Here is a 25,576-nt window from a genome sequence, read left to right on the forward strand (position 1 = left end):
TCTGACTATCAACCCCCCGATGACCTTGTACCCATTCACCTGCCTATCTGACTGTCCAGCCATCTCTCCATCCAGTGCCATCCTTTCACACAACCAGCCCTCTCCATCCACTGCCATCCTCTTACACAACCACCCACTCACCCTCCTATCCACACATTTGTTCACTCATTCATGCATTTCTCCTTCCGTCCAGCCTCCTGTCCTTCCATCCCTCTATCCACTCAGCACCTGTGGTCACTCCTGGAGTGTCCAGGTGAGGGCAGGCTTTCCCCAGGTTCACCACTTTCACTCCTGCCCGGGACAGGTGAGGTTGGCTCTGCACTGCATGCTCATTCCTGTCTTCTTGCTAAGTCAACTCCACAGGTGGTTGGGCATGCTGAGAAGCAGCCTCCACCAAGGACTGCCAAACCAGCGGTGGGGGTCTGGGTGGGGATTGTGAGGGGTTGACCTGATGGACAGTGTGGGACCCTTGCCAGGTGAATAGAAGCTGTGATGACACTGGCCAGAGAGGAGAGCAAGGGTGAGCTGAGACCCCACAAGTGTGGTGCTTCCCTGCCTGCCCTAGGCCTTCCCAGTCTGGTGCACACCCCTCCCCAGGATTGGGCCCTGCCCCGACACCCCTCTGGGGAAAATGTCTTTAAAGTCTCATGGTCCATTGGGGCGCCTGGGTGGCTCAGTAAGTTTAATGTCAGACTCGGCTTCAGCTCAGGTTATGATCTCATAGTTCATGGGTTTGAGCCCCATGTCTGGCTCTGCGCTGCCAGTGCAGAGCCTGATTGGGATTCTCTCTCTCTGCCCCTCCTCCTGTTCTCACTTGCTTGCTCTCTCTCTCTCTCTCTCTCTGTCTCTCAAAATGTAAGTAAATAAACTAAAAAGTATATTTAAAAATCTCATAGTTGATCTTTTTAATTTATTTTTTAACATTTATTTATTTTGGCAGGGGGCACAGCATGAGTGGGGGAGGGGCAGAGAGAGAGGAGAGAGAATCCTAGGCAGGCTCCATGCTGTCAGCACAAAGCTGATGTAGGACTCAAACTCATGAAACCATGAGATCATGACCTGAGCCAAGATCAAGAGTCAGATGCTTAACTGACTGAGCCACCCAGGTGCCCCAGTCTCATGGTCAATCTTAAAAATTCATGTACAATTTGCTTCCATGTCATCACATATTTATTGTTTTAATATAAAAATAGCATTTGAGTTACCATCCGAAAAGCTGCTCTCTGGGATGCTGGCCTGGCTCACCTGTACCTACACGTGCTCCTATGCACAGGCTATGCACCTCAGACCCAGGAAGGCCACCATGTCACAAAAGTAGGCTTAGGTCTTCCCTGCTTCCTGGATGTCCTCAGCCAGCACCATGCCTCTTGGATACCCCAGGGCTACACTTAAGGCAGGTGAGGAGGGGACTCCATGCCCAGCATCCCTGCCCACAGGCAGACAGAGGGGTACACCCTCGGGCTGGGGTGGAGGGCATGGGCCCCAGACCCAGAGTCTCTGCTCTTTGTGGACGGCTGCAGGGCACTCTTCCTCCAAGCTGGCTGGCATTTCAGGGTGTCTCCTGGGAGGCACACAGTCATTTAGCTCCAGCTGAGAGAACTGGGCAATGGAAAGGTCAGTATGGGTTTGGCCACCTTCTCACCATAGTCTTAGATTTCTGGGCCCTAGCTGGGTGGATGGGGGCAGTCAAAGTAAGTAGATACCCCTTGCATAGGCTTCTTGGACCTCAGAGTTGGGATATGCTGGAGGGCCTGGAGCAGGAAAGCTGGAGGCCAGTGCTGCCCCCTCAGCTGCTATCCCCAGGGTCTGTAGCCCTAGCCTGGTCCTGCCGGGAGCAGGAAAGGGGAGCCTGAGGTCAGTCAGGAACCCATGTCTCGGCACAAGGAGGAAGGGCAATCCTAGATATGAGGCCCGTAGATTTCCTGATCATCACCTCCCAGAGCCTTGAGACCCATGCTGCAACCAAGGGCTTGAGTGACCTGGCTCCACCTCCTGTCCCACCTTGTGCTGCCCTCCAGGGAGGAAGACCCCACCCATGCCCACCTGGGGCTACCAGGTTCAGTCTATCCATGCACAAGTCCTAGTGCCTACGTGACACTGCATGGGGCCTGTGTGTGTCTGGGACCCGTGCCTAGGCAACAGTGGATGTGCACAGAAGGCTGTGTGCCCACAGCCATGGACATACCATGCTGTTTGTCCTCCATTCCCTGTTGGCCAGAGGACCCAGTCTATAACTCACTCCCCTCATTCCCCCCAAGCTCCTCCCCTGCCCCCTTGCCAGCTACTGCCTCTTCTAGCTGGCCATGCTGATTTCACTGCCCCTCTGCTAGGTCACACTGATGGTTTTATTTGAGTGACAGGTGTTGGAGAAATGAAGCTCAGCTTCTGGGACCTATGTTGATCTCTTGCCTTCAATGGGCCTTGGTTTCCCCAGCTTCACAGTGGGTTGGGCTCTATGGTGTCTTTTCACCTCGAAGTACACCCGTTCCCCCCAACCCTGTCCCTCGCTCAGCTGGTACCAGTGATCAGGCCCAGCACTGACCCCCCCCTCCTTTCTAGGATTCTGTTCTTAAAGCTGGCTCCACCTGGGCCAGTGAGCAGCAGAGCTGGCCCTCCAGGGGTGCTACCCACTGTGCCGTGTCTCTAAGCTCAGCCCCTATGTTGTGCAGGGGCACAGGGGCTGGCAGAGTCAGCTTCAACTGGTTGGGGTGGGCCGGGCCAGGAGGAGGCCCCGAGCAGGACTGGGCACTGCACCACAGTGCCTAGTGGTATGGCTGCATGGCCTGCACCCTGCCTGCTGCCATGCACCTGGGTCTGTGCTCCACATGCTTCCCCTGCTTCTTTTTGTTCATGAAAAACAAATATGCTGGGCAGCCAGGGAGCAAGCAGCGAGGAAAGTGCTGGCTTGTTGCAGCTGCCAAGTCCCTGCCACCCCCACCCACCATCCTGGGGCCCTCAGGAACAGCAGTGGGCAGGGCCCCAGGCAGGCCTGACCTTCCCCACAGACTGGGCCTCAGATGCCTGGGACCCTGCCCTCAACCTCCCTCCAGGTCAGGCATGAGGCACATGGGCCACTTCTTGGTGCAGAATCTCAACCAGGCTAAACTTGAATTTTACTCTGCCATGTGGGTAAATGCCACTCTCGTTCCCAGCCAGTGTGGCTGTGAGTGGAGGCCCGACTGCTGGTCTGTAGACCAGTGTCATCTCCTCACCTGCCTCAGTATCTGACCCACCAGGAGGCCATGGAATGGCTTCTGTCTCCCTGCCCGCTGGTACAGCAGCTCTGCCACACCAGCTGTGTGGCTGTGGATGGGTTTCCCAATTTCTTTGGGCCACAGAGCATCTGCCTCAGTGAGGTGGGTCTGTGCTGGCCCCATGAGGTTGGGATGAACTGGCATGTGCTATGGACAGCAGAGGCCCTGGGAAGTCTGAGAGGTTGTCACACCAGCTCTTCCTACCCTTCCCTTCCCAGAGGACTCTGGGATACCCAGAACCTCAGGTTCTGCTGAACCTGGCAGGAAGCAGGGGCTCCCGGCTGAGAGCCCTACACTCTTTAGGGAGGGAGCCTGCTGCTTCTGGCCAGCCTCAGATTAACGGCTTTTAATTTAGAATTTAATCAATGCAGCTTCTCTCTGGAGAGCTGGATGCTCTGGTCTGGGAGTGAGTCCTATGATCTATGTGTGCAGTGGGCAGGGGGCCTATGATGGCCTCTCTAGGCCTCCACCCCAGCCCCACCTTGACCACGCTCTGCTTTGCCTGCAGCCTGCCGGCATCCTGGTCATGGAGGACTGCAACGTGCACTCAGCTGCCAGCATCCTGGCCTCAGTGAAGGAGCAGGAGGCCCGCTTTGAGAGACTGACACGAGCTCTGGAGCAGGAGAGGCGCCATGTTGCCTTGCAGCTGGAGCGCGCCCAGCAGCCTGGTGTGGGCAGTGGTGGTATGGGCAGTGGGCAGCCCCTGCCGATGGCTTGGCAACAGCTGGTCCTGCAGGTAACACCCCAGTGAGTCAGGAAGGGTGAAAATGGCCAAGTTGGGAAACAATCAAGGGGCCTTGGTGGACCACAAGCCAGCATTGAATTGAATGATTTATTGCAAGACTTCCTGGGACTTCTGAGGAGGGGAGGAAAATGGGACCCCAAGGGGGGCTGGAAGTCTCACTTGGGTGTGTAGGACACCAAGTGATGAATGGGCAGGACACAGCCCAATCCTCAGAATGGCACCCTCCACTCAAGTGAGTCCTCAGAGCCCAGGCAGCTGGGCAAGGTCTGTTCTGAGCAGCTCAGTGGTCACCCTGGTGACTGGGTTTTTCCAGTCCTGGAGTCTCCTTGCCATGGTATTCTCCTTCGTTGCATGCATCAGTGAGTCAGCCCTAGGGTAAGGCTCGAGCAAGGCCCCAGGCTCTGACTGCAGCTCAGAGGGTGACCTAGAATGCTCAATTTCCCCACCAGCCATTGCCCTTAGACTGGGCTCAGGCCCCAACTCAGCCCCAAGATGCATGGAGCCTTGTCTGCTCTGAGGCCAGGCCCTGAGAACTTTAAAGTCAGGAGTCAGATGGCCAGGACTCCTCCTTCCACCACTGTATCCCAGGGCCTGATCTGCGGATGGGGCAGGAAGAGCACCGGCTTATGGAGTGGTAGGGGCAGAATGAGAAAACGTGGGATATCTGGAGTTTGGTGTGATTTTTCAGTTCATATTGTTACTTTTCAGTTCATATTATTGGCTGAGGCACAAGGCAGGCGATAGGCAGGGCAGAGCTGTCCCTGGTGGCTCCCTGGGTAGGAGTCCACCCTACAGGACTTCCACTGTTGCCCCTTCTCACTACCTGTCCCAGAGGCCTGGGGTGCCATGGCCTCCTGAGTCTTCAGGGTTTCTCAGAATGACCCTAGAGGATCCTGCCAGTAGTGTTCTCAGTTTCCCTGGCTCACCTCCATGAGCAGGCATAGCACCATTGCCTTCCAAAACCTGGCAGCCACACCTCCTCGCAGTGTGTCCCCCAGTACATGCTCTGGTCACTGGGCCCCAGCTCCAGGGAACCAGATAGACTGCTGGCAGCTTGAGGCAGCCTGGACCTCTGTGGCTGGACAGAAAGGGAGGAAGGTATTGGTCTCGATTGAGACTGACCCATTTGGGCTAGCTTTGCCTAGCTAGGGCATGGAGGGCTCAGAAGCAACAGCCTGTGTCAGGTTGGGGGACCTGGCAAGTGATCTTAACCCCAAGAGCCTTGATGTTCTCATTTGTCTGTGGGCAATCCACATGCACAGCTCAGCGTGGCATACAGTCAGACATGTCTCCAGAGGGCCCAGACCCACCAGCAGCCCCCACCATTGGAGAGCTGTCTTTCCAAGCCCCTGGTGCTGAGGTGGGCCACAGAGCCAGTCCATAGGAGGCCAGGCCTGAGGCAGGATGGGGCTAGGTGCTAGAGCCATCCCCTCCACCCCCTGGATCTCAGGCACTCCAAAGGGTGAGGACTGTACCCCCAGATGTGGTTGGGGAGCAGAGCAGCCCAGCTGGGGCACATGGGGACAGTGGCAGTCAGTGACCTTGAGGCCATCCTTCAGGCGCCAGGCTCTCTATCTAGTCCTCCCAGGCCGGAAAGGTCTTTAGCCTCCAGCCCAGAGGGTTGATGCCCCCACAGAAAGATGTTCCCATAGCCTGGAGCTGCCCTGGCTTCCTTGGGGCTGTGAACTAAAGACCTCAGGCCACCACCCCTCCCGACCCCTCCCCACCCACTGCCCTCCCGGCCAGCCTTTGGTTTTCTGTCTCTTGGGAGGAGATGGTTTTCTCAGGGTGAGATCGGAGAGAGCATGTGTTCCCAGGGCTGTGGCTAGACTGGCAGGGCTGATGGGGACATTGGGGCCATATCCGCTGGCCAGGCCTGGCAGCCTTGATGCCAAAACTGCTTCCCAGATTTGTCTCAGCAAGAGATGCCCAGTGACCTACCTGCTGAGCCCAGGGCTTCCTGGAGCTGGTCTTCAGGGTCAGAGCTGGAATCTGTGAAGCTCAGGGCCAGTGGCAGGACAGGTAGCTGGGGCTCAGGGGTTGAGAGGCTAAGGGCTACTGCCATGCTCCCCAGATTGTGCCACTGTCGTGGCCACCTGCCCTTAATCCTCCAGCAGGAAGAGCTCCACCCCACCAAACAGCTGGCTGGAGCAGGGCTGGCCCTCACTAGCCCTCACCAGCCCTTACCGGCCTCTCCTCATGGGAGAACACCTTTAGTGACCTTGCCAGCCATGGGTTAGGCCAAGGTGGGTATGTGGCTGGGGCACTAGCAGCTGGTGAAATTTGGGAGAAGGCCGAAGCAGCTCAAATGTAAGTTCTTCAGGGGAGTGGTCCAGTTCCTCCTGCTGCTGCTCCTATCCCAGGTGGCTCCATGTGAGGTTGCCATGGATGGAGGATACAGGGGCCAGTGGTCAGGGCAACTCATCCCTGTGCAGGTGGGAAAACTGAGGCTCAGATCCACATGCGGTGGATACCCAGAGTGCTTGAGTATGCTGGCTGCATGGGCTATGTACATGACATGTCCAGGAAGAAGAGTGGCCCCTGGGGGGCTGGCTGGGTTTTCTGAGTGGGGTCTAGGGAGAAGCAGGAGGGGGCAGGAAGCCTAGGCCCTGCCCTTCTCTCTTGCCAGACCCATGGACCTCCTTGGGCTTGCCCTTGCTGTTATTATCTCAGAGCCTAGTGCCCTTATTCATGATATAAGAGTCATTGGCTTGCCTTTGTAGGGTATGACCCAGGAGAGCCCCAGCCCAAACCAGCCTTCTGTGTCTGCGTTTCCATCCAGGACAGCCAGACTCCCCAGGGTGTGGCCATACCTTCACGCTAGGCTGGAGTGCACCCTAGTTTGGAGAAGCTCTGATTAAACCAGACCCTCTGATACCACTCCCCACCCACCACTTCCCAGTGGATCAAAGGCATGGAAGAGAGAGTGTCTGAAGCTAGTTTGGCTCAAGAGCTTTCACCCAGGGTCATCTAACAATTGAGCACCCCCCCACCCCCATTTGATCTGCTCTGACACCTATCAGAGAGTGGGGGGCCTCTGTATCTTGATGGGGAGAACCCAAGACAAGTGAGTGGATCAGTGCAGGTCCATTTGGCAGGCCCCAACTGAGGCTCTGTCGGGGTCCGTCATGGGGTTTTGGGCAAGGGCCTGGACCAGATCTGGAAGTCCCGAGAGGCCTTGCGGTGCTGACATCGTTGTAACAACTGTCTGATCAGCCCTCATTTCACAGCAGGGGGCAACTAATCGAAGTTAGAGCAGCTTGTACTATTGAGGATGGCTGCATTGGCCCCTGCTCTGCCAGAACTCTTTCCCCAATTCTACACGGGGAGGGGCCCGTGAACTCTTATACTGGAGGCAAAATGAGTCCTGGGAAGCAGGACTTGGCCAAAGTCACTCGGCGGGAAAATGTCACTCCAACGGTGGGGAGGAGAGGAACGAGGAGCCCAGACGCGCTGCCGCAGAGTTAGGGGCAACCCTGGCCTGGCTGCAGAGCCGCGCTCTGCGGGGGTAGGGGGCGGGACCTCGCCCCGCCCCACCGACCCCCGCCCCGCCCCGCCCCGCCTGGGCGCGGCCCCGCTCCATTGGCTGCTAGCCGTGACCGCCGCCAGATCCGCCCCCGCGGGGAGCGAGTCCGCCGAGCCCGAGCCCGAGCGGCCGAGGCGCCGGAGCCGATCCCGGTTCAGCTGCCGCCGCCGCTGCCGCTGCCGCCGCCGCCGCCGCCGCCGCCGCCCTTAACGACCCGAGCCCCCCACCCCCCCGCCGAGCCCGGCCCGATGCCGGCCGAACTCAGACAGGTTGGAGGGAACTTGGTCCCAGGCGTGGGGGCACCATCCCTGGGGCCCGGCGGCGGAGGGCGGGGCGCCGGCCTTCCCGGGAGGACCTGCTTTTGTTCCGTGGAGCTGCCGGCCGAAGGCGGCTATTGTCTGTGCCTCGGACCGGCGCCGCCGTTCGGCCCGGGGCGGGCGGGGCGGTGGAGTGAGAGCGATGCCCGGGGCGGGGGGGCCGGGGGGGGGAGTGTGCAAGGCGCGGGGTGGGGCCAAGAGGTCTCTGGGGATCGGGTGCAAGGACCCCAGGCGGTGCGACTCCGCGCCAAGAAGAAGGCAGGGATCGGGGTGGGTGCACCGTAAGGCAGCGCCCAGGGCAGGTGCCTAGGTCTTGGGTGGTGGGTGAGAGCCTTCCTGAGCAGCCGCTCCGTGCAGGAGGGATGCCGAGTCAAGAGAGAGCAGCCGGGCTAGGCCTCCTGCTCCCTGGGGAGCTTGGTGGGCCTCCCCTCCCCTTCACACTCCCAGCGCGGGCTCTGACTCTGGGGACCTGAGAAGGCGCTTCCGGAGCTTTAATGGAAGCCCTGTCTGCCTCGGCAGCGCACGTGAGGGGAGGGGTGGAGGAGGGCCCTGCCCACGTGCGGAGGCGGGAGGGGGTCTCTGAGGGAAACCCGGTCAGTCAACCTCCCAGTACTGGGAAGGAGCTGGAAGGAGGCGTGTGGGCTACCCGCACCTTGTACTCAGAGTGTTTGTGGTCCAGTAACAGGCAGGGAAACTGAGGCTGACTGGAGGAGCAACTGCCCCAGGCCCTTTGTGATTAGGGGGTAGATCACTCCTGCCTACCTTTGGCAGCTGGGTTTCTGCTTGCTGTGCATCTCTGGTATGGCCCCTAGGGTCTGGCCAGTGACTGTCCCAGAGATCTAGGGGTCAGCTGGGGGGAGTTGGGGCCATTGTGTAGCTGTTGGATGTGGGCTGGGCTTGGAGAAACTGCGATGGGTGAAGCCAGCCCTGCTATCCCCTGCAACGCTGCAACCAGTGGTGTCTGCTGGGCACCAACTGCCCCCTGGCCTCTTGGCCACTCAGTGTAGACTGCAAGCCCTGGCAGGTGGACTGCTGCTGTGGAGGTGTGAGCTCCCCATCTGCCAGGGCTGGGCAGAGGCTGTGGGCATCAAGAGATGACATCTGTGGTAGCCAAGGGCTCACTCTCTGGTGAGAGACCCAGCCTGGATTGTCTTGGACTCTATCCGTGATGACTGCTGGGGGTGGAGGGGGCAGGGGGACACTTTCATTCCTTTACTCTTCCACTCGTTCATTCATTCATTCATTCATTCATTCATTTATTCAGTACCAGCTGTCTTGTGCCCTCTGTGAGCCAGGACTAGGGATTGTGGGAACCAGGTATGGTATCCCACCTTAACGCATTCCCTGTGTGCAGGTGAAACCATGGACAGGGTGGGACACCTGCCCTGAGGTTTGTTTTTCATGATACCTACCATGAGTTCTCATCTATCAAGTGCAGTTGGTGAGCCTCTGCGACCCCAGTCCAGACTCCACCATTGTAACTTGGCTTGTATCCCTGTTCCTTCTCTCTGCCATTCCCACATGTACCTCAGAGGTTATTGTGGGCTTTTGCCCAGGTGGCTGCCCCTCTACACATTGTCCCACATTGTTTCCTACTCCCCACATTCCTTAGATCAGGCCACAAAGGTGGGACTGGCACTATCCCCCTTGTCCCATGGCCTTGATACCCTGGGTACTTCCCACTTCCAGATGAGGAAGCTGAGCTCCAGGTGTGTGACAGAGCCTAGGGCCCTCTTGCTATGCCCAGCTTCATGCCTCTGGGAACCCTCTTGAGAGCAGTGGTGACTGGTTGTGGGTTTACCTCTCTGAGTACTGGCCACTCTGGCTCTGGGCTTGGAGTCTTGGGCCACTCCCCTCCCACAAGTTCAAGGGAGCCCATGGGGAACCCCAGGTCTGGACAGGAGCCCCACTCTGGGCCAGACCTGTGGGCCATGGACGAGGTAGACCATGGATGGGAGTGCCAGGGGATAGTTTGGGCCCTGGAGGTAGGTAATGGGAGGCAGGTCAGTGGTCCCAGGAAGAGGGGCAAGAATGAAGTTAGGGCTGGGGAAAGGTGACAAGAGACAGTCGACAGGATTTGGCAAGATTTGGGATATGGAGAAGGGCTAAGGGTGGTGTGTCCAGGCTGGTGCCTGTGTCTGGGGTGCAGGGGGGAACCTCAGGTGCAGGGCCAGGGGTCCCTGGGGTATGCTGTAGGTGGACCTGCAGCCCTAGACCAGTGTCTTGAAGCCAGTTGAGGGGATGCAGTCACCCTGGGCAACTGCCTCTATTGAGTGCCAACTGTGTGCTGGTCATCAGTCCATCCCATGTCACTACGCCAAAGATGTTATAGAGGCCTGAGCATCAGGTTGACCTTGGGCCTTTCCCTACTGTAGGCTTTTGGTTCCCCACTCTGCTGCCAGCTCTGAAACTCCCATAGTGAGTGGTTGAGTGGATGTCTAGGGAGTTGGACACAGAGATAGGAGGTAGGAGGAGGTGATGGGATGTGTTCATATGTGCAAGTCCCTCCGGAGGCAGTGGGCACTGTGCACTGGGGGCTGTTAGGGTTGATGTGCTTGGGTCTGTGCACTGGGCTGGGTGCTCATACATACGTATGTATATGTGCATACGTCCCTGTTGGAGGAACCAGGTACGTGCATGTGTATCTAGGTCCTTATCTGCATGTGTGCCCAGGAGTGTGTAACGGGGGCCAGGCCTTCCTGTGATCACAGGCTGACTCACGCTCCTGCCTGCCTGCCCGTCTGGGTGAAGTCATCACCCATTTTTAGCTCCCTGAGGTCATTTGCCAGTGGGGCTCTTGGGGCCTCAGGATCCCACTACCGGGCTGCCTGGGTTGGGTATTAGTAGGCGATGCTGCAGGGTTGTCAGGCCTCATTGGCAGAGGGTGGGGGGGTGAACTTGGCTCTCCTAGACCTGCATCCCTTTGTCTCCCACTGCACTGTGTCAGACCCTCACCATAGACTAGAGTGAGAATAAACTGAGCCTCAGAGTAGCATTGAGGTCTGAGGTTTGCTTACTCCTCCTCCTCCCTCCTCACACTCACCCCCTAACCAGGGAGTAGGAGGCTCTTCTCTGAGAGTGTTAATTATGCAAATGTATGCAAGTCTACTCAGGGCCCATGCCCTCCTGACAGTGCTCTGGTCCCCTCCTGTCAGTCTTGCTCTGAACCCCTCCCCTTCACTTACAGCCACCAACATGTGGTCCTAGACCCCTCCATGCCTGGCTCCCAGAGCCTGGCAGAGAGCTCAGTGCCTGCCACACATTTGCTCCCATAGTTGCCAAATACAGGTGGGGTAGCCGAGGCCTCAGCAGTGACAGGCTGTCCCTGAATCTGCTCCAGAACTATCTCCCAATGCCCTCAGAGAAGAGGCCAGGCCACCTTGCCTGGCAGCTCACCAGCATGTCCCTATTTAGGGTCTCAGTTTATTCTCTTTCCCAGGGAACATGTTCCTCCTTCCTGGCCAGGTCCCCAACAGGCATTCCACCTGCAACACTGAGTGGCAACCAAGGCTGTGGCCCACAAGGGGTGAGGTGTAGCTAAAAGGCCTTGCAAAGTTTGCCTTTTCTGTGGATACCTGAAATTCCCCAGGTTTGTGAAGTCCTGGTCAATCCTCTCCCTTCTGTCAGGCCTCAATTTTCCTTTTTATAAAATCACATATTGTTGTCCTCTGAGGTCCTGCTTCTGGGAGAAGAGGCTGCATTCTGTGATTTCTTCCTTCCTGTGTCACCAGAACCCAGGGGATACACTTGTTCTGATATGGTCCAGGCATCTCTCTGGACCCCTGAAGAGTTTTCAGGGGCCCAGAACCTCAACAACTATGTTCAGTTAAGCATTTTTTTTCAGGTCAGGACACTAACCTGAGGAGACTTCACACCCTGAGGACCTAGGGAGGCAGACCCTAGGGCAGCTGTGGACACTTAGCCTTACACACTGCTCAGGCCCAGGGCCAGGAACAGAGTAGGGGTCTAGTGGCAGGCAGATATGAGTATGGCCTTCCCTGGGCCTCAGCTCCATTTCTGTGTAGGCCTCGGAGGCCTGGGGCCCAGACGGGGGACTGATCCTTCAAGGCACAGTATCTGAGCCACAGAGCAGGTCCTGTCCTCCTGCTGACCTGGCCCTGGCTGCCCAGGAATGTGCCCCCACTTGCCTGCCCACTGCAGCTTGGGTTTCAGCCCCTACCCATCCTGGCCAGATGCTATCCTAGGACATTGGCATGGTGTGGAGGACCCATGTAGTCAGAGGCCCAGGGGTAGATAGACTTTGGCTCTCAGGCCCCTTTGCCAATCAGCACAGCAGGAGTCTGCTCAGCTCTGCTATGGACTGGCCTGTCCTCCTTGAGCCTCAGTTTCTCCACTGGCAAGTCGGGCCATAGGCATATGGGCCTTAAGAGGGCCTCGTCCAGAGCCATCTTGCCTGTAATTCTACCATGGTCAGCCCCTGCAGAGAGGAAGGCAAGGGGGGGCTGCAGGTTGAGAATGAGGTGGGTGACTGAGGTTGGAGAGGCTTAGGGAGAGGTATGTGGGGAGGGGACCAGGATTCCTGTCAAGGACCAACTAGGTACACCCGGCCTGAATTCACCATCTCTGGGCTCTGATAGAACACTCAGCACTTCAGGGGGGGGGCACCAACCATTGGGCCAAATGAGGTAGGGCCAGGCTGTGCCCACTCAACACCCCACGAGTGTCCAGGCCGGAAGGAGCAAGGGTATTTTGGGCATTCTGGGAACTGGGTATTTCTGTCCTGCGAGGGCGTCTAGCTGGCCTTGGGAACAGTGGGAGCCTGGGCGTGGCCACGAGGAGTCAGTGAGCAGTGCTGAAACTGCTATCCCAAGGCCTCTGCACTGGAGGCTTCTGGGGCGGGTCAGGGAGGAGGCCCAGGGTACTGGGAGGGCCCAGCCAGGGCTAGTGAGCCATGTCAGGAGAGCAACGTGCAGATCCCACCAACTTCCTTGCCCCACCAGGAACCTGTAGCAGCCAGGAACCTTGCAGCTCAGACAGGGCTGCCCAAGACTGCACTACTGGGGTCAGGGGCTTCATCTGCCAACTCAGCCCAAGGAGGCCCCAGCACTGGGGGTCAGCCCCCAGGGCACCCCATGGTGTTCAGAGACAAGACTGGAGCTGCTGTCTTCACTAGCTGTTGCTGAGACAGGCCTTGGGGTCCATGGGTTCCAGGGGTAGGATGAAGGCACTCCTGGCATCTAGGCCAGTACAAGCATCTGCACTCCAGGGCTGGGTGAACTGTGGCTCCTCACACTGACAGCCCCCGTCTTGCCCAGGAACAGAGCCCGGGCAGCCAGGCCTCGCTGGCCACAATGCCAGAGGCGCCCGAGGTGCTGGAGGAGACTGTGACGGTAGAGGAGGACCCTGGTACACCTACTTCTCACGTGTCCATTGTCACATCAGAAGATGGTACTACCCGGCGCACTGAGACCAAGGTATGGCGGGGCCCAGGCAGTGGGCAAGTAGGCTGTGTAGCCATAGTTCCGTTTATAGAGTGGCCTCCCAGGGGCCACCTATTGCTCAGGTGGAAGATCTAGGCCACCCTGGCCCTGCTGGGGCAGTGTCCAGGCCTCTCAGGCTGCCCAGCCCATTGGCCACCCACTTACCCACCAGGTCACCAAGACGGTCAAGACGGTGACCACGAGAACAGTGCGCCAAGTGCCTGTAGGCCCAGATGGCCTCCCCCTGCTGGACGGCGGCCCCCCGCTAGGCCCCTTCGCAGATGGCCCCCTGGACCGGCACTTCCTGCTACGTGGGGGTGGCCCAGCAGCCACGCTTTCCCGTGCCTACCTCAGCAGTGGGGGCAGCTTTACCGACGGCACTGAGCCCCGTGATGTCCCCAGCTACGGCAGTCTATCCCGTGGGCTGGGTGTGCGGCCCCCACGTGGCCCCCTTGGCCCAGGCCCCGTGGATGGTTGCTTCACACTGCCTGGCCGACGTGAGGCCTTTCCTGCAGGCCCTGAGCCTGTGCTGCCAGCCGGCCGCTCCCAGCCCGAGCGCTTTCAGGCGGAGCCATATGGTTTGGAGGATGACACACGCAGCCTGGCTGCCGATGACGAGGGTGGCCCGGAGCTGGAGCCTGACTATGGCACTGCCACTAGGAGGAGGCCTGAGTGTGGGCGTGGCTTTCGCACCAGGTGAGCACCCTGTGTCCGGCCACTGACTGCCTCCAGGAAGTCTGCCTTCCACTCCCCCACCAGAGAATCCTCCACAGGAAGTGTAGCTGCCAGGGCTAAGTTACACATGTTAGTTTGAATTGGACTGAGTCCTTTTCAAAGACAGCAATAGGGCAGCCTCTGGGATGGTGGAGTTGCAGTTGGTACCCTCCCTGTGGGTCTAGGACATTAGGGAGGTTAGTGACAGTACCCAGTGCCTGCTAGTCCTGTTCTAGTCAGATAACCGTGAAGACATGAGCACAAGAGGCTTAGCACATTTCTCTGAGTTTGAGGCTCCAGCCTTTCCCTGGGCCTCAGTTTCCCCTACAAAAGCAGCCAGAACCTAAGCCACCCAGCTCTTCCTAGCACAGGCTCTGGTTCTGTCATCTCTGCCCTCAGTTCCTCTATCTGTAGAGTGGGAACATGATCACAGCCTTCATATGGATTGTGCTGTGTGACCGTAGACAAGACACCTGACCCCTCCTAGCCTTAATCTCTGCCCTAGGAAGTGGGTTTGATGGTGACAACCCACAGAGACATCTTATGCTCTGGGGGACTGGTGGCCTGAATGCTCCTCATAGAGTCCCACCAGGATGGCTGTGTGCAGGGGAGGGTCACCTCCTACCTGCAGATCCTGGCAGATCCTGCACTGCAGAGATGGGCCTCATGGAAAGGCAGGACTCCCAGTCATGGACACAGATGTTTCATAGAAACGCATTTAGCTCAGAATTGGGGAACACTGCATGGTGATGAGAGTGAGTGAGTTCCCTGATGCAAGCCTTGGTAACCATTGGCTGGTGTTTGGCTCCATCATTGTCTGGGAGTCCGTTCTTGCTGGCCTAGGTCATGACTCTCAGCACCCACTCGGTGCTTGGGGTCAAATACCGAGGTTATTGGCCTATCCCTGCCCTTAATGGGTTCATGGTCCCCCGGAGAAAGTATGGTGAGGCCACTCTGGAGCAGGCATCTTGTGACAGTGCTGAGATGTTCATATGCCCTGCCTGCCTGCACAGGGCCTATGAGGATGTGGCAGATGATGGCGGTGAGCTGATGGAGGAGCGGCCCCCGTTTCCAGCTGCGACAGCACCCCTGGCCCAGCCAGAACGGGGCAGCCTGGGTAGCCTGGACCGGGTGGTACGGCGGTCGCCCTCAGTGGATAGCGCCCGTAAGGAGCCACGTTGGCGGGACCCTGAGCTGCCGGAGGTACTGGCCATGCTGCGGCACCCCGTGGATCCCGTGAAAGCCAACGCGGCTGCCTACCTGCAACACCTGTGCTTTGAGAACGAGGGCATCAAGCGACGTGTGCGGCAGCTGCGGGGCCTGCCTCTTCTCGTCGCTCTGCTGGACCACCCAAGGGCAGAGGTGCGGCGGCGGGCCTGTGGGGCACTGCGAAACCTTTCCTATGGCCGAGATACAGACAACAAGGCTGCCATCCGCGACTGTGGCGGTGTGCCTGCCCTGGTGCGCCTACTGCGGGCTGCCCGGGACAATGAGGTTCGAGAGCTCGTCACAGGTGAGTGGTACCTGGGTTCCCCACATCCCTCAGGGAGGAGGAGAGCGAGGCTTGGCCAGAAAAAGACCCCCCTCCCCCCACCCACCCATTTAGTCAGGAGTCCCAGCTGCTGGGGGGTAGGCATCAGGCTCAGACTGAGTGGTCCCCAGTGTCTCTATCTCTGGACTTTGCTGCCCCTCAGGCAGGACCCCTCTCCACTTGCCCCCATGTCCCTGTACTCTCCAGGTCCAGCCTCTTGGTCCCACCCTCCAGTGGGGCAGTGGTGAGTGATTGTGCCTCATGGGACCCAATTGGCCAGATAGGGTCACATGACCACTTTGGGTAGAGCCAATGGAGCAGTAGTCCCATCCACCCATGAGGTTGAGAAGGGATGGAGGAAGAGAAGGTACCTGTGTGTCTAGCCACAGGCTCCTTACCAGCCCTTCCTCTGCGTCCCAGCCCCTCTGATGCTTCCTCCCAGCCAGTAGCTATTATTGAGTGCCTGTGCACATCTTGCCTGGGCCAGGGTAGGCACCCAAGACTCCTCATGGCTTTTGTCACTTCCTATCTTCTTTTTTTTTTTTTTTTTTTTTTTTATTTTATTTTATTTTTGGGACAGAGAGAGACAGAGCATGAACGGGGGAGGGGCAGAGAGAGAGGGAGACACAGAATCGGAAACAGGCTCCAGGCTCCGAGCCATCAGCCCAGAGCCTGACGCGGGGCTCGAACTCACGGACCGCGAGATCGTGACCTGGCTGAAGTCGGACGCTTAACCGACTGCGCCACCCAGGCGCCCCTGTCACTTCCTATCTTCTAATCTGATGTAGGGCTGACGAAGGATGGGGCAGGTCCTGAGCAAGGTCACATGGGGAGGTAGGGAGGTCACTGCCTGTGTGGTCAGCACTGGCTGCTTGATGGCATCCTGCAGGCACACTCTGGAACCTGTCATCCTATGAGCCCCTGAAGATGGTCATCATTGATCACGGCCTGCAGACACTAACCCATGAGGTCATTGTGCCCCACTCGGGCTGGGAACGTGAGCCCAACGAGGATTCCAAGCCAAGGGATGCCGAGTGGACAACAGTCTTCAAGAACACATCAGGCTGCTTGAGGTGTGGGTGGGGGCTGGGCTTAGGCATTCCCTGTGAGGTCACCCAGGGCTATTCCTGGTCAAGGAGGCGGGAGCCAGGCACCAGAGCCTACATGCAAAACTGGGAATAGCCATGTTCTCATGTCCTGTAAAGTGTGGAAGAGAACTAGCCACCCAAGTCTTAGGAGCTTCACGGCCATACCACAGTTCCTGCCTGAGTCCTGAGAATGGGGCTTGATGAGGCTGTACTCAGCCCCAAGGGCAGCCTCTGGACAAGGTCTGCTATGCTGTCATGTAGTACCCCATGGCCCCAGCCCTGCTCAGTTTTGATACACTCTCCTATCACCGTGACAGCCAGGGTAGGGGGAGCCAGGACCCTCATCTTCAGGTGGCCTCAGAGGCCTCATTCTACCTCCTTGCAACCTCTGCCCTCACCCTCCCACCCTGGGATTCCCTGTGGAGTCCCCACAGGCAGCGCTGGCTCCCCACTGTCCTGCCTGTCCATCAGGATGTACCCCCGTGGCCCTATGGGGTCCTCACCTCAGGGTAAGGTGGAGCCCAGAACTGCCCGTGGGGTAGGGAAAGCCCATAATTGCCTGCAAATGGACTCACACCTCTGGAGCCACTTCTGCCCATTTCCAATTCAGCCGGTCATCAGAGAAGGCCCTCTGCGCCATACAGTTGCCTGGCTCAGGCTCCTTCCTGGGGTCTCAGTGGTCAGGGAACTGTCAGTAGCCCCAACAGGGTGGTGTCAGAGCCTGTTTTACAGATGAAGACAAGACCCCAAGGCCAGGTGAGGGCTGGGAATTTGCCATGGGAGCCAGGGGTCACAGGGCTTGCTCTTGGCCACCCAGGAACGTGAGTTCGGATGGTGCAGAGGCCCGGCGCCGCCTCCGGGAATGTGAAGGGCTGGTAGACGCCCTGCTGCACGCCTTGCAGTCAGCTGTGGGCAGGAAGGACACGGACAACAAGGTGGGTGGAGCCTGGCAGGGAGGGCTCTAGCAGGTCCCAGGCAGGGGCAGTCTCATAGCTTCCTACAAAGGGTTCTGGGAGATGGAGCAGGAACCGGACCCAGGGGGCCCTAAACTATCTGGGCAGTACAGGGGGAGTAGGCATACTGGTCTCGGGCAGCGCCCTGGGCATGGACCATCTCATAGTGGCCACACTGAAGTGGACATTCCCGAAGCCCTGGATGAGGTCCTACACACAGTGTGTTTTCCACCTTTTTTCTTCCTCAGCCCTTCTCTGGGAGTTCTTAGCCACATGGGCCCCCTAGCTTAGGCCTTCCCATCTTTGCATCCCTGGTTCCTTCTGTGCACACTGGCTGTGGCCAGTCTTCGCCAGGAAGGTTAGCAGTCTCCGTGCCCACCTGGCCCTGCTCCATCAACTCTCCTCTCCCCACAGTCGGTGGAGAACTGTGTGTGTATCATGCGGAACCTGTCCTACCATGTGCACAAGGAGGTGCCTGGGGCCGACAGGTACCAGGAGGCTGAGCCTGGGCCCCCAGGCGGTGCTGCAGGCTCCCAGCGCCGGAAGCGGGATGACGCTGGCTGTTTCGGTGGCAAGAAGGCCAAAGGTGTGTGGGAGGGACTGGGGTACCATTCTAGGACTCCCCATGCAACCCAAGGCTGAAAGTTCTTCCATACCCATGGCAGACACGGAAGCCAGAGACCACCTGGTCAGCTCCTGATGGGCAGGTGGGGAAGCCGGGAGCCTCGGAGGCTGGGCCCAGCCCCCTGGGTCATCCAGCTGTCAGGCCGGCGTTCCCTCATCTGCACTGTGGGTCCCCCAGGGGAGGACAGGAGTGAACCTGTGTGGTGTCCCTGCTGCTGCCTCGACTCGGTCCCTCAGCTCTGGGAAGGGTTCTATGGGTTCATGTTTGGGAAGTATCAAAGACGATGCTGCCTCCTGGCATTCATAGAGCACCTGAAGACCCTGAGATGCCCTGAGGGCAGCACCCCACCCTGCCTTCACACCATCCTGACCAGCATTTGCTAGGTACAGCTTCCAGGATCTGCATTCCCTGGCACCTGCCGGGTGACATCTGTACACTGCCTTCACCCACTCCTCCCCATCATGTGGACCTGTTCTGATTCCAGGCCTCCCCTTTCTTATCCCATTTGCTGGCACTCAGCCCTCCAAAGTAATCGCGGTAGGATTCCATGACCCATCTACTCAACCCAGGGTATTCAGTGGGAAGTTGAGGCCTCCTGGGAGGGTGGGGGGGGGGGGGTTGCTGCCCACTCAGGCTCGTCTCCTCTCTCCTGTGCTTCCTCCGGCTGCCCAGAGGAGTGGTTCCATCAAGGTGAGTCCCTGTTTGTCCTGCTGTCCAGGCCTGGTGGGTGCAGTGGGCACCAGGGAGGTGCCCCCTGCCCTATTGTTTAGGCAGTTATCTCCATGACAACTACAGGGCAGTCCAGTCTCAGGGCCCTGCCCCATCCCCAGTCCCTTCTCCAAGCAGCCATTTCCATGACAACTGTGTGGGCATGACAATGGCAGGAATGTCAGCCCTGGACCTTTTGGGAGGCCAACAGGCTGTTCCTCTATAACTTCAGACTCAGCTATCCCTGCAGGGCTGGAGCTGGAGCTGGAGCAGGAAGAGCCAAAGAGGGGGCAGGGCCTGGATATATTCGTCCCCAGGGGTAACTGAACAAAGTCTGTCCCTGGGAATGAGGCAATATATGGCTTAGAGGGACGACAGAGAGGCCCCATGAGGCTGGGATCCCAGATCATCTGAACTCTGCTGCTTTTCAGAGGAGAAGCAGCTCCCTCATCTGAGATGAGGGTGAGTGGGAGAGAGCGAGCTCATTCATGGAGGTGTGCAGGCTGAGGCTGACAAGTGTTATGTGGGGCTGCTGTAGGGGCTCAGCCTGTGGGCCGAGGTCTCTCTTAGCCAGCAGACCCTGGGACCAGGTTCTGACCCCAGGTGGGCATTTCCTTGTGGCTGGGACTCTTGGCCCCAGCTTTGCTTTACTGTTCAACCAGGCACATCCTGTCCTTGCCAATCCTCAGCTTTGTACCTACCTGCCACCCAGCCTGGGCTCCTAGCTCCTGGCAGCTGCAAGGCCTTTGGGTGGTCTGCAGTGCTGCTCCCAGCATCTGAAGGAGATGAGTTCTGGCTTCTGGGGGCAAGGCTGGGACATCCACAGTCCCCACTGCCACCACTGCCCTTCTCCGGCCCTCCCTGCCTACCTAAACACAGAATAGTGTTCCATTGCCAAGACCTCTTGGGGGTGCTCTTGGGTTTGCTTCAGGAAGGAAAGTGCTGTGTCCAGCCCTCCTGATGCACACCCATTCTCTGCAGAGTCTGCTTCACCTCCCCCTACTCTGTTCCAGGGAAGAAGGATGGTGAGATGGACCGGAACTTTGACACGCTAGACCTACCCAAGCGAACTGAGGCTGCCAAAGGTGAGTGGGTAGAGGCAGAGTTCAGGCACAGGCCTATCCAGGTAGTGAAGCTTTGTGCTACTAAACAGGCTTGAAGGGCCTTGGGGATCTGATGGAAAATAGGACCACAGGTATGGGGTTCCCCAGAGGACCATCCAGTCCCTGGGCACCTGCTAAGGGTTCAGAATCAGGGTCAGTTCCGTGGGTCACTTCAGGCAGTGGGGGGAACAGGCACAGAGAGGCCAGGCGATTGCAAGGTCACACAGCATATGAAAGACTAGAGGGGCTAGAGTGAGGCCTTCGGTGAAGGGCAGAGACCAGGTGGGCAGGACCTTCCAGTATCAGCTGAGGAGCTCACATTCACTCAGGGTGGTTTGGGAGTTGGGGTGTATAGTCATATCTAGTACAGAGGCTGATCACACGGGGGGCAGAGTAGTTTGTCTTTCTTATCCCCTGTCTGGAGCCCTGTGTGCTGGCACTGGGAATCCAGCCTGAGTAAGAGAGATCTGCCCTAGTGAGTCCCAAGCCACAGCCCACCCTGCAAGCCCAGACACCCCCAAGCAGGGTGGAAGACCCCGGCCATGGGAGGTCTAGAGGAAAGCATCACAGGCAGAGGGACCAGCTCCTGCAAACACCCTGAGGGGTAACACTTTGCATGGGGGACGTTCTTGGAGCATTTGGGGAACAGGAATCCCAGGGAGGCTGGAGTAGAGGGACCAAGGAGGCATGAGGAATGTGGAGGGGGTAATGAAATGTCAGGTGGGAGGACCCGGAAGAGGGAGTAATGTTTGGGTACAGGCCAGCTGAAAGGCTGCTCAGGCCCTCCTCTCTGAGTGCCTTGGGGCAACTCTGCTGCAGCCCGGAGTGGTTGAGCAGGTTGTAGACAGAGAAGGCAGGCCCTGTTGCTAGGGGTGGCCACTGGAAAGAGCTTTAGTTACATAGGAGGGAATAGGGCCCTGTTGCTAGGGAGGGTGGGTCTTGTTGCTAGGGCTCCTCCTCTTAGTTGTACAGCCTATCTACATGGGCGGGCGGGCTCTGTTATTAGGGAGTTTGAGTCCCGTTGCTAGGGAAGCTACCCTGGCTGCCACCTCCCTCCCTACCCCTGACCTCCTGGATGCTCTGGCTGCCAGGCAGGTCTAGTACCATTTCTTTTGCACCAGGGGCAAAGGAACAGTGACCTCACTTAGACCCACTGCATCTCACTGAGCTTCTGTTCTTCCATGAAATGGGAATGCCTTCTCCTTTGGGTGGCCCATAAAGAGTGAATGCATTGATGTTAAATTTTCCCTCACTGCACCACACCCATCCCTGGCCCCAGCTGACTCTCACCCTGGGAGGAGAGGGGATAATGGGGGCAGGTGTGGGTGACTGTGGGTGGTGGGTGCTCTGTGCCCAGGCTTTGAGCTGCTGTATCAGCCCGAGGTGGTACGTCTCTACCTCTCCCTCCTCACGGAGAGCCGGAACTTTAACACCCTGGAGGCTGCCGCTGGCGCCCTGCAGAACCTCAGCGCTGGCAACTGGATGGTGAGAGGCCAAGCCTGGTAGGGAGGGGACAGAGAAAATCTTAGGTATCCTGTTGGTGCCTGCCTCTGACTTTGTCCAGGTTGGGAGGGAGAGTAGGGGACACCATGTCTCCCCGAGGTCCAGGAGGTTCAAGGTTCCGGGCGGTTTGGGGCACAAAGGATGCAAGCTGGAGATAGAGTTGAGTTGCTTGGGTTGGACTTTGTCATGCCAGGGAGGAGGGTCCAGCCAGAGGGAACAGCCAGGGTTCAGGTGGGAGAGTGCCCGGGCATGTAGTCATGCCTGAGTGTGCTGAGCACCCTACCTGCTCCACTGCCACAGTGGGCCACGTACATCCGCGCCACGGTGCGCAAGGAGCGTGGGCTTCCGGTGCTCGTGGAGCTGCTGCAGTCCGAGACTGACAAGGTGGTGCGCGCTGTTGCCATTGCCCTCCGCAACCTCTCGCTGGACCGGCGCAACAAGGACCTCATTGGTGAGAACACTGGTGGGGCTGAGCCAGGATACAGAGCCCGGTGGTCTGCTCTGGGGTCCCACGGGCAGGGGCAGAGGGACCGGCAGGGTGGGGAGGTCAAGGGCCCGGCCCTGCCCCTGTCATTCTGTCCCAGCCACTGGAGCTCATGTCTTCCTGAATCGTCTCAGAGTCTATCCCCTGTACACGGCAGGTGACGTTGCAGCTTCCTGGGGCTCTCCTGGTGGAGGCCCTGTCTGAATCCCCTTCCTTCCCGCTGGGGTGAGCAGAGGCGTGTCCTAACACTTGCCCCTGTCCTTCAGGGAGCTATGCCATGGCGGAGCTGGTGCGGAACGTGCGCAATGCACAGGCTCCGGCGCGACCTGGTGCCCGCCTGGAGGAGGACACGGTGGTGGCTGTGCTCAACACCATCCACGAGATCGTGTCTGACAGCCTGGACAACGCACGCTCACTACTACAGGCCCGAGGCATTCCAGCGCTGGTGGCACTTGGCGCTACCAGGTGGTTGAGGGCCTGGCCTGGGGAGGGTGGGGTCCCAGTGGGAGGGGGGCGTGGCCGGTTGCTGACCCCGCCCTGGACCTGGCTGCAGCCAATCAGTACGTGAGGCGAAGGCCGCATCCCACGTGCTACAGACTGTATGGAGCTACAAGGAGCTGCGTGGTGCCCTGCAGAAAGATGGCTGGACCAAGGCGCGCTTCCAGGTGCGGCCTGCCTGGCTTTTCTTTCCCTCTTTCACTTCTCCAGGCCAGGTCCCCCACAGGAGCGCCCCTAACCCTATACCCTATCCTGTCTGTTTTGTGCACCTCTTCTCATACACAGTCAGCCACTGCTACTGCCAAGGGACCCAAAGGAGCACCAAGTCCTGGAGGCTTTGACGACAGCACGCTGCCACTGGTGGACAGGAGCCTTGGTGAGTACCGAGTGGGGGCATGGAAACCTATCCCTAAGGTATGAGATGCTCCTCTACCCAGGGGCACTGATAGTGACAAGGCAGGTGAGGGCTAGGGGTGGGGGGCGCTTTCCTGGCTTGTAGCCTCCTACCACCTCTACACCCATGGTGTCCACATTGATGTTAAGCCGGGGTGGTGCTGTCAATGACAGAGGCGTGGCAGAATGGTGCAAAGAAGTTAGTGATGAAGAGTCCCTGAGGCCAGCTGTGCTGGGGGTCTGTCTGTTCTGGTATCCCCACTGCACTGTATCCCCAGCCACCTGGCTTGTGCCTTGCAGATGGTGAGAAACCGGGCAGCCGGGACGTGATCCCCATGGAGGCACTTGGCCCAGGTGAGTGCAGATAATGCAGGGCGTCTTGTTTTCTGGGGAGGAGGAGGGGAGAGGTGCTGAGATGGGCCAGGTGGTTTTGTCTTGTGTGTTTGGTGCTGGAGAGGTCTTCCAAGGAGGTGCTGGTTGGAAGAGATTCGGTTTAGTGGTACTGGTGAGAGGGGTGGACAGCCAGGGAGGGGTCAGTGCCTAGCTGGGATCTGGCCTGCCAGCTGTGGGGGACTGGGTGGGGGCTGGTGTGTTCTGAGCCACCATCATGGGAGGGGTCGTGAGAAGACCTGACCTAGTCCTCCCGCACAGTGCTGGGGCAGGGTAGGTGGGCCCCCCCTGCATCTGGGCTGAGAGGGAGATCTGCTCCTGTGGTGCCTGCCCCTCAGAGTTCCCCTCATGTCCCCACCCCAAGATGGATACTCTACTGTGGACCGGAGGGAGCGGAGGGCTCGAGGCAGTGACCCTGCGGGGGAGGCCTCTGAGAAGGAACCGTTGAAAGTAAGTGGCTGTGGGCAGGTGCCTAGAGATGTGGCATAGCTAGGGCTTGCCTGAGAGGGGCGCCGGCGAGGTGCTGAGTTTAGGCTGCCCAGTCAGCCTGGGGTGGAGCTCATCTGAAAAGCAGTTGGGCTGGGAGATCAAGCCTGACGACCGGCCCTCCCGCCTCAGGAACATTACCAGCAGAGTCAGTCTATGGGTACAGGTGACTTGAAGCTCATATGCACTGGGAGAGAGGGGGCACGGGACAGGGTCACTGCCCAGAACAACGCACAGAGCCAGGGGAGTCTGAGCAAGTGTGTCTTCTTCATCTTTCTCCGCCTGTGTGTGTGAGTGGGCAGTGGGTGAGGGCCCACCATGGTCCTGCCTCCATGACAACACCTCCCAGTCCACTCTGTGACAATCCCCTGGCTTTGGGCACAGGCCTGTGTGTGTCCACGTGTCACTCCGCATCTATGTGAGCCACACTAGCTCAGCTTCCCCTTCCTGTGCACCCTGTCTCTGGCCTTACCCGCTGAGCGGCCCAGCCCCAACCTGTCAGCACTGACTAACATGCTGTATTCTGCCTCTAACGCCCTCCTGCCCACTGCCCGTCCGCTGCAGCCCGACCCCGGCAGGAAGGCTCCGCCTGGGCCCAGCAGGCCTGCGGTCAGGCTGGTGGACGCCGTGGGGGACGCTAAGCCTCAGCCCGTTGACTCCTGGGTCTAGCTTGCATGCCTGGTACGTTCTCTCGTCTGGTTTTTCATTCAACTGTTTCCCGTCCTCTGGGCAGGGGCTTCTTGTTAATCTCTGCTGGCTGCATGTTCTTTCCCTCCGTGCTCCCTGGTGGGACCCTGACTTCAAACTCATCAGGCTTAAATGCCCATTTTATGGACAGGCTGAGGTCGGAGAGGGACATGCTTCCCTGGGTCTTCAGTCCCAGCCCAGGTCATCAAGGACCCAGAGGAGATAAGGCCAGAGAGCAGGGATGGTCCCCCCACATTTAAATGCCCTAAGCACAGTGCCCCCACTGGACCAGCAAGTCAGATTGGCCCTGATGCCCAGACTCTTGGGGTCAGCCTGCACCACTCATAGCAGCCGCCTTTATCCACATTTTCATTGGCATAGCCTGTGGAGGGGTCCACCTAGCCACCAGGCCACCCTGCTCAACCTTCCCCCTCTCCCTTCTTAGGGCTCGGGCCCAGCCATTTGTTCTTAGGGATCTGATCTTGGGAAGAAGGGAACTCCAGGGCCGGCCCTCACAGACCCTGCTGTGGAGCTTGGAGCCCCCTGGCGCCAGGGGTTGGCAGCGCCTCTCGCCTGGGAGCCAGGGCCGGACATTCTGGACACACCTCCCTTCCTGCCCCCCCTCCTAACTCCTTAGGCTGAGTTAGCTGTTTACTGACATGGTGCTGTGTGTGAGTGAGAGAGAGAAGGCCAGTGGAGCTGCCAGGGTGGGGCCCAGGGAGGTGGCAGGACAAGGCACCGGGCTTTGTTTTGGGGCTGGTGATGTAAAAGAGTGTGCTCTTGTATGTGCAAGGCCCCAGAGGAGTCTAGCAGGGAGGGGGGCTCAGGGAAGGAGTTTAACTCTGGAAGCTGGAGGGGATCCACTGGGCTCTGAGTCTCACCCTGCATGGCAGACAGAACACGGGCAGGGGCTGGCCGTGCAGAGAGGCTCTGGAGGCAGTGAGATGGGTGTCAGGCTGTGCTTGCCCCCACCCTGCCCTCGGATACATGGAGCCCAGTGTGGCAGGAGCCTTCTCTGAGCGACTCTGGCCCAGGCCATGGCTGCCAATCCTGTCTGCCGGAGCCCTGAGTCACACCTCTGGGACTGACCTTCGGCAGCAGCGGGGGACTGCTGCCTAGTGCCTGCTGTT

At 58.8% G+C, this 25,576-nt stretch overlaps 1 protein-coding gene across 12 annotated transcripts in view; it reads left to right on the forward strand.

The window, feature by feature from the left end:
* The window catches only part of ARVCF (ARVCF delta catenin family member), a 53,798-nt gene extending 28,234 nt beyond the window's left edge, over positions 1–25,564 (forward strand). For 4 of the 12 annotated variants that reach the window (XM_042911273.1, XM_042911274.1, XM_042911275.1 and 1 more), the window contains 16 exons: positions 3,763–3,990; positions 13,119–13,277; positions 13,456–13,979; positions 15,011–15,510; positions 16,418–16,601; positions 17,434–17,551; positions 17,984–18,155; positions 19,916–19,987; positions 21,363–21,490; positions 21,809–21,959; positions 22,259–22,457; positions 22,546–22,657; positions 22,776–22,866; positions 23,184–23,237; positions 23,638–23,723; positions 23,892–24,416. In XM_042911273.1, the coding sequence (XP_042767207.1) occupies positions 3,781–3,990; positions 13,119–13,277; positions 13,456–13,979; positions 15,011–15,510; positions 16,418–16,601; positions 17,434–17,551; positions 17,984–18,155; positions 19,916–19,987; positions 21,363–21,490; positions 21,809–21,959; positions 22,259–22,457; positions 22,546–22,657; positions 22,776–22,866; positions 23,184–23,237; positions 23,638–23,723; positions 23,892–24,053 (2,922 nt within the window). In that variant the 5' untranslated portion in view covers positions 3,763–3,780 and the 3' untranslated portion in view covers positions 24,054–24,416. Of the gene's footprint in view, positions 1–3,762; positions 3,991–7,743; positions 7,795–13,118; positions 13,278–13,455; positions 13,980–15,010; positions 15,511–16,417; positions 16,602–17,433; positions 17,552–17,983; positions 18,156–19,915; positions 19,988–21,362; positions 21,491–21,808; positions 21,960–22,258; positions 22,458–22,545; positions 22,658–22,775; positions 22,867–23,183; positions 23,238–23,611; positions 24,441–24,891 lie in introns of those variants that run through there. The other 8 variants (XM_042911277.1, XM_042911285.1, XM_042911280.1 and 5 more) reach the window with 8 other exon arrangements.
* The last annotated feature ends 12 nt before the right edge of the window (positions 25,565–25,576 follow it).

Source organism: Panthera leo, chromosome D3 (assembly GCF_018350215.1).
Source record: "Panthera leo isolate Ple1 chromosome D3, P.leo_Ple1_pat1.1, whole genome shotgun sequence".
NCBI classification, from domain to species: domain Eukaryota; kingdom Metazoa; phylum Chordata; class Mammalia; order Carnivora; family Felidae; genus Panthera; species Panthera leo.